At 40.5% G+C, this 7,992-nt stretch overlaps 1 protein-coding gene across 1 annotated transcript; it reads right to left on the bottom strand.

Annotated features, from left to right (window-relative positions):
* Positions 1 to 4,965: 4,965 nt before the first annotated feature.
* LOC149218672 (uncharacterized) lies at positions 4,966 to 7,766 on the bottom strand. The gene is made up of 3 exons (XM_089386611.1): positions 6,822 to 7,766; positions 6,438 to 6,671; positions 4,966 to 5,721 (listed from the first exon to the last, which is right to left on the bottom strand). The coding sequence occupies exons 1-3, from the start codon at positions 7,764 to 7,766 to the stop codon at positions 4,966 to 4,968; spliced, it is 1,935 nt and encodes a 644-aa protein (XP_089242737.1).
* Between the last annotated feature and the right edge of the window lie 226 nt (positions 7,767 to 7,992).

Below are 7,992 nucleotides of genomic sequence, written 5' to 3'. Positions count from 1 at the left end.
GAACTCAATGCAGCACAATCATCTACCTCTAGTTTATATAGATTCTTCACTCGAATCCCAATTCTCTTGGTCTGACCCATGGCTATGTGTCTCAGGAACGCCTTTCCTTTATTGAAGACAACATCGTAGCCTTTGTCCTCCAACATCGTGACTGATACCAAGTTCTTCTCCATTCTAGGCACATACTTTACATCTATCAAGGTGAGAGGAGATCCATGCTCCCTCTAAAAAGCAACCGTGCCCACTCCTAAAACACTATACTTTCCGTCATCACCCATCTCTATGCGCATCTTGAGGTCTTTCTCCTCCAAGGTACTGAATAAAATTTTATCACCAGTCATGTGGAATGAGGCTCCACTATCAAGATACCAAACACAACCCACCATCGATGAAACCATGCATGCGATGAGGGTAAAATCCAATTCGAACTGAGAGGCTAATGCCTCACCTTTTGATCCTTTCGAGGATCCCTTATTGGATTTCTTCAATGGGCAATTAGTTGCATAATGGCCCATCTCATGACAATTAAAGCATCTCACTTTAGATTTGTCAATCTTCTTCCCTCCATGAGAAGAATTAGATTTGGAATGGGAAGCCTTCCCTTTCCCTTTCCTTGCCTTACTTGCTAAGGCCAGATTTTCTTCATCATCATTCTTTGATGAAGAACCATCTCAAGTGTTTCTCCTGATCTCCTCCTGCATGAGATCCGACAACAGTTGTTCCCAATCCGATAATTTCTTTATTCCATTCATAGAGTCCTGATAGCTATTCCAGCTCTTTGTAAGATCGAGGAGAGCAAGACTCACCATATCATCATCGGCTGTAGTTATTCCCACACTACCAAGCTCATCTTTGCAGGTGGTGAGCTTGTTCAGATATGTAGAAATACTATCGCCCTTCTCCATCTTGATTTTTCGAAGCTTATCCTTGAGCGCTACTTTCCTCTAGTCGCTACTATTCTGATAGAGGTCCTTCAATGTCTTCCACATTGAAAACGGAGTCTCCTTCCCATGGGGACTTGAGACAATATGGTCTCGAACTCCCTCTAGAAGAATCTGTCTTGCCTTCGCCACACACTTCTTCCATTCAGCCAATTCTTTTGCATTAGCTGCAGTTGGCTTGAGGATTTCTTGATCAATGAAATCCTCCAAACCATTTTCCTCTAATACCGCTTCCATGCGATATTTCCATGCTATGTAATTCGAGCTGCCATCTAGAGCATACTTGAGTCTCAAGCCATAGAACGCCATTTACCAACCTGAAGTATGAGATGAATTCGATTTGCACCTGCAACCCCGAACTTCAAACATCGAATTTTCTTCTCAGTATACTATTCACAGCTCTGATAACCTTTGCTCCGATACCATGTAGAAATTATGACTGTAGAGTAACCTTTTTATGAAATATAACTAAAGAAAAATACTTAATCTACTTCTACAATCAAACTTGTAGAAGCTTAATAGATTTGAGCAAGATCAAGCAGAACACATATAACAGAGAAGAAGAATCAATACACATGAAACACAGAAGAATAATATGGGGAAAGCCTCAGCTAAAAACCCCGCTATCTGTATTATCATACAAGTGGAAATTTCTCAGGATTACACACAACTTTAGCTCTAACAGCTATCCAGATCTCACTACAATCCCTCACTGCTACTCATAGACAAAATAGACTGCTCATATGCCTTCTCCTCTGCCCTCCAAGCCTTATATTTCCTTGCGCAGTTTTTCCTGGGTGATCTAGTTGTAACCTTGTGTGACACTGATCTCACACACTGCTCCAACACACTGTAAAACTGTGCAAATCTCAAGGAATGAATTCCTTTTGCATGCAAGATATTTTCTTATAGGAAAATTCTTGCAACTGATAGTGCACTGTCCCTGTCTTTAATCTCAACTGGGTCTTTGTTTGAATAGACATGCATGAGTTATTTATGAGAGAATCTTCTGTTATCTGGAGTACACTAGTTTCATGCATGCATGCATTAACTAACTGAACTCACAATTAGTTCCTCAAACTGTTTGGAACTAATTTAATTGGACTTAACTCAGTTAACTGAGCTAACTAATTACAACTCAAATACAACTCATCCTTATCTCCTTAATTAAGGGATAATCTCCTTAATTTAAGGGATACTTGTTGCATAAATTCACGAACACTTCTAGCTTGAATTTCTCCAACTAATTAACTCAAGATGAATTAATTAATTATTTTCCAAGTAGCTGGTGAGACTAAATTCGAATTTTAATTCAAGGACAAATTAAAATTGGAATATTCTTGTTTCCACATTTCAACATGTTCATTTTCATCTTACCAGTAGTCAAGACCTAGAGATAATTTTGGTTTTCCAGATGGGGGTTGATCACCTCGTTATAATATTGCACTTTCCTTTTTTCCTTCCAACACTTTATTTACCCACAATTTCTCTTTAAATTTGGAAGCAATATTATTTTTTATATTATCTTAATTCTGTAAGATGATCTCCTCTTTATTCCCTAATGGCCTAGCCAAGACTGAGCATCCTTATGCCACCCTCACTTCAGTTGAAGGTGGAGGTTTTGGCTAAAGTTGGAAGAAATTTTAGGACACCCATTTGCATCCATATTGTATAACTTCTTCTTATATATAAGATACCTAGTGATTAAATAAAATATTGAAACAAAATTAAAAAAGGAAAATAAATTATTTATAAAGTGAACGAGTACCATTTTATTGATCTCTTGTGATACATTTTATTTTTTTCGCTAAAGCAAGAGTCGGACCTTCTATTATCTTAAAAAACAAATTAAAATACATAGAATACAACAATCCTTGGTGAGAAGAAATCCAAGGAAAAGACCTACAGATACTGGAAACGGGCGAGAGTAATAAGCATCGCGCCCAACAATCAAATCTCTAGACACTTAAAAGAAATGCAATGCATAAACTGACAGACTCGAAGGAAAGCAGAGCAAAAAGAAATAAGAATCTCTGATACACCGCCCGAAACTGTGGGAGAAAAAGGATAGGCTTTGCTCATAAAGAGCAAATTGCTATCCTTCAAAATTTCTAAAGACTGACTCCGCCACGTGAACATCAAACCCCGAACGCATCCACCGGACCCACAAAAGAGGCGGGAGAGTACGCCAAAAAGTTATGACGTGGCTCGGTTGTCGGACCCACCAAACTGCATCCGCAATCTCAACCGTTGATCCTGGCTGATGGATCCAATGGTCAGGGTTAATATCGCAATCACCAACCTGTCTGAAGAATAGTGTGCGGGAGACAGCGGTATTTAGGAATGTACCTTGCCCACGCGTCACCTGATTTATGGGATCACTGCCATAACCCAAATACCACTTACCGCGCATGAGACTTGCGATAACCAGACAACCGGCCCAAGTGTGGTTTTCGGAATTGAGAGTGAGAGGAGGGGTGAAAACCATTGCCGGTAAACCAATATCCCATCTCTGCCTGTTTTGTGTAGTGTACCTGTCCAGGAGCCTAAGCTCCTTTGAGAATTGACTCCATAAAATTTCCTCGGAGACCCTGATAATACCCTCACGAGCTTCCGGGAGAGAATGCGACACCACTTGAATTTTTGTCATAAGCAAAACAGAAGGAAGAGACACCGCATAACAAAAAAATCAATTTAATCTTGTCATCCGGGACCGATAATCAAATGTTTCCATGTCCTCTGTGGCTTGCTCCTCGCAGAGAAATTTTAAACGAATTGGAAGAATTTCTCGCCACTTGAAAGCTATCCCTTTTTCAACATTGTTCACCCCTTGGTTAGCAAGAAGGTCTGCTAATTTGTTGGCCGAACGATGAACATGATTGAAACTCACCGTTCGCAGCTCTTGGAGGTGAACCTGGATTCTTTGGTAAACCAGGAGAAGTTTCCAGTGATTCGACACTTTCTCCGGTCGAGTCCCACAATTGATTCTTTTCACAGAGTTAATTGTAATCTCTGAGTCCGCTTCAATAATGACATTGGAGCACCGGTGTTGGATCAGAAACTCCAGGCATTGTTCCAGTGCCATTAATTCAGCCATATTATTAGTAGCTCTACCAAGATGATAATGGAAGATAAAAATGATTTTGCCTTCTTCATCTCTTAAAACTCCTCCATAACCAGCTATTCCCGGGTTGCCTTTTGAAGCCCCATCAATGTTGTATTTCAGATATCCTTTCGGTGGAGGTTGCCAGAACTCCATCCCTATATCCATGCTCGGATTATTTCTGCTTAGACCTTGAGGAATAATCCCTTCCATACCCAGTTGGCTGAGAATTCACAGTTCAGAAACTGACATAGGTTTATTGGGGAGATTTTTAACCGTGGTACTAACAGTATCCCGAAGCTGTTTCAAGATCAGCTTAAAAATACCTTGACGGGTGGAGTTTTCACTTTTGAAGATCCTTTTATTCCTTTCCTTCCAAATATTCTAGATTATGAAGCTTGGCGTGAAAGTCCAGGCTAGATTAATGAACTCATTCTCTGAAAAATTAACTCTCCAATTGTTCAGGGTATTAATGATACTATTACCGTCCCTGTCAGACTGCTGGAAAATGGAAGAGAAGGAATCCCATAACCAGGTAGTATAAGGGCAGCTGTTGAGAATGTGCTCCATGTTTTCCTCCTTCTTTTCGCAAAACTGACATCTGGAGGGCCCCAAGAATCCCCTTTTCCGTATGTTATCCCAAGTTAAGATTTTTCTATGGTGTACCAACCACATGAAAATCTTAATTTTCATCCAGCCTTGGTGCTTCCAGAGGCGCAACCAAGTTTTGTCTGGAGCCCTGTTATCAAGCCCCAGAAGCATGCTCTTGGCTTCCTTAAGATCAAAGTTGCCTTTATTGTTATTGCCCCATCTCAATTGGTCCTGTCCCTCTGTCGCTAAAATCATTCTTTGTTTAAGTATACTTCCAAGAGCTTCTGCCTTCATTTTCATGGGGCTATCCTCTCCATAGTTAAGTCTACTCTAGCTTCTCCATTTTCCTGAGGTCTGAGATTGATCCCAGAAGTCCTTGACTTTATTTAACCCTTGATTATCTGTTTCCTGTTTGAGACTAACAAAATCCTCTGTTAGTAGAATCGGTTCCTGCTGCCATTTATCTTCCCAAAAGAGTGCCAGATCACCAGCTCTGATTTCCCAGAAGCAGTTGTTTTGCACAAGGTTTCTGTTATCCCAGGCTCTATTCCAGATGTGAGACCCTTTCACGTAGCCAGACATTCTTATTAGATCCTTGATGTGCCAAGAGCTTGCATATTTTTCTTTCCAGATTCTAGCCCATTGAGCTTGTGGCTCTTTGACCCAGCGCCACCAAAGCTTGGCTCCTAGAGTTTTATTGAGAATCTCCTGATCATCCAAGCCTAGCCCTCCTTGTCCTTTGGGTCTGTAGATTTTGTCCCAAGAGACGAGGGCCCATTTATTCTTGGTTTCTTCTTTACCCCAGAGGAAGTCTCTTTGAATGTTTCTGAATTTTTCTGAAACACCTTTGGGAGCTAGGAGGGCTGATAACATGAAGACCGGGATTGATTGAAGAACCGCCTTTGTTAGAACCAACCTGCTTGCCAGATTCATGACCCGAAAAGTCCAATTTCTGACTTTGTCTTGCAATTTATTTATCATCTGTTCCCAGATACTTTTGTGCATTGGTCTGTCTGTAAGAGGAATTCCCAGATACTTTGTAGGGAGGGAATCCCTTTGGAAGCCCAGAATTCTCGAAATGTTATTCTGAACAGCAATATTAGTATTAAAGAAGAAAATTTTTGACTTGGAAAGATTAACTTCCATACCTGTAGCCAGAGAAAATTCCTTCAGGATTAGATTATAGGTTGAAGCTTCTTTGACTGTGGGGAGCCCTTGCAGCAAGGTATCATCAACAAATTCTTGATGAGTCAGAGCTTGACCATTTTCCGATAATTTCAGACCTTTGATTTTGCCCGTTTCTTTAGCATGCTTAATAGATCTGCCTAGACCCTCCATCATGAGAATGAAGAGAAAGGGAGAGAGCAGATCCCCTTGCCTGAGGCCTCTAGAAGGAACGAAAATATCTGAGGGGGAACCATTCACCAGAATTGAAAAACTGGCAGAGGTATTATCATCCCCGCCTATTTTTTAATGTTAAGCGTGTGGACCACATCATGGGCTTGAATGATGTTATTCAATATTTGTCTGCCCTCCACATACCCAGATTGTTACTTAGAAACTAAAGAGGGAAGGAGGGGTTTAAGTATGTTAGCCACTACTTTAGAGATGATCTTGTAAACCACATTGCATAAAGCAATGGGTCTGAATTTGTCTGCAGTTTGGGCTGATTCCTGTTTGGGGATCAGGGAGATGAAGGAAGTATTGAGGGCTTTCAGGATCGTTTTACTGGATCTGGAGTCCTCCACCACCTCCAGAATATCCTGTTTAACAATGTGCCAACAAGCTTTGAAGAAGTCCACATTGAAACCATCAGGCCCTGGAGCTTTGCAGTTCTTCATTTCTTTAAGAACTTCACTGACTTCGTCACCAGTAACAGGCCTGTTGAGATTAAAATTATCCTCTCTAGACACTAATTTGGGAATATGCCTTGTGATTTCTTTGATGGAAAGTTCCCTGTCTAGATTATTTTCTCGGGTGATATCTCGGAAATATTGGACAAGCACCGCTTCAATACTAATATGGGTATTCTGTACCTATCCATTTTCATCCTTTATCATTGAGATTCTGTTGTGTGCTCTGTTGGCCATCATGGATCTGTGAAAGAATTTTGTATTTCGCTCTCCTTCCTTGAGCCACAACATTCTAGACTTTTGCCTCCAGAAAGTTTCCTCTTGTTTGCATACATTATCCCATTCTTGGTGATATTTCTCAGCCTGATCGCTTTTGATTTTGTCAAAGCCATCTTTGATAAGGGCCTGGTTGAGTTCTTGTAATTTGATTTCTAGTGCTCTTTTGTTCTCGAAAATATTACCAAACTCCTTTTTGTTCCACTCTTTTAGTTTAAACTTGACATGCTTAAGTCTTTTATGAAGGAGGAACATTTTTGTACCCTGGAATGGCAACTCGTCTGTCCACCACTTTTCAATATTGCTGATGAAATCCGGGTGAGAGAGCCAAATGTTCTCGAATCTGAAGGGCCTATTCCTGGGAGAGAAAAAACCCTTGAAATCCAATTGGATCGGCCAGTGGTCAGAGCCACCAAAGGGAAGGATCGTTGCTGTTAAATCTGTATCAGTAAGAAATAGCTCCTCTGAAATCATGAACCTGTCCAACTTCGAGGCAACCTGTGCCTTACCTCCTCTTTTGTTATTCCAAGTGAAAAATCCATTGTTTAGGGCTACATCTACCAGTTTCATGTCTTCCGTGAAAGTATGAAATGCTAAAGAGTCTCTGAAGAGCGCTCTGGTACCTCCCTTTTTTTCTGAGAGTGATTTTATCATATTAAAGTCTCCTCCCAAGATCCAAGGAAATCCAGCCTGTCTGTGCCTGAGATCGATAAGGGAGTCTAATAATTTAAGCTTGTCATCCATTCTTTGAGGACCATACACATTGGTGACCAGATAGGTTTTTGGCTCCCCCACTGGTTGCAGGACCACTGATAAATAATTCCTAGATGCTTCTGCATCTGAAATATTGATTTTCTTTGGATTCCACAGAGTTAGAATACCCCCAGCTATGTTTTCCGCTTTAACCTCTAGGAAATCAAATCTATTAAGCCATTTGCTATGGAGTTGTTTTATCTTCTGGATGGAACATTTAGTTTCCTGGATGAAGATAATATCTGGCATTTCCAGTTTCATTCTATGACTGAGCATTCTTTGTTTTCTTTTGCTACCTAGACCTCTAATATTCCATGATGTGAGCTTCATGATTAAAGATTAGTAAAAGAATAACTAGTTAGATCTTTCATCTTACCTGAGTCTATCATTAACTTTCCACACTCCATTAAGAGATCCTTCTGCTTTTTCCTTCCTCTCTTTTTTCCTGCATTTCTTGTTGCTATCCCTGGAATAG

Source organism: Pinus tabuliformis, chromosome Q (genome assembly GCF_031772625.1).
Source record: "Pinus tabuliformis cultivar Carrire ecotype Pingquan chromosome Q, CPIR1, whole genome shotgun sequence".
Lineage (NCBI taxonomy): Eukaryota > Viridiplantae > Streptophyta > Pinopsida > Pinales > Pinaceae > Pinus > Pinus tabuliformis.
Note: the sequence above shows the minus strand (reverse complement) of the source record. Positions and strands in the feature narration are given on the sequence as shown.

Excerpts from the sequence above, each read along its gene's own strand:
- LOC149218672 (XM_089386611.1), bottom strand. The coding sequence starts at position 7,766 with ATGCCAGATATTATCTTCATCCAGGAAACTAAATGTTCCATCCAGAAG. Across the intron at positions 6,672-6,821 it reads ATCACCAAGAATGGGATAAT|GTACAGAATACCCATATTAG; the intron begins GTATGCAAACAA and ends GAAAATGGATAG. Across the intron at positions 5,722-6,437 it reads CAGGGCCTGATGGTTTCAAT|AATAACATTTCGAGAATTCT; the intron begins GTGGACTTCTTC and ends ATTGCTGTTCAG.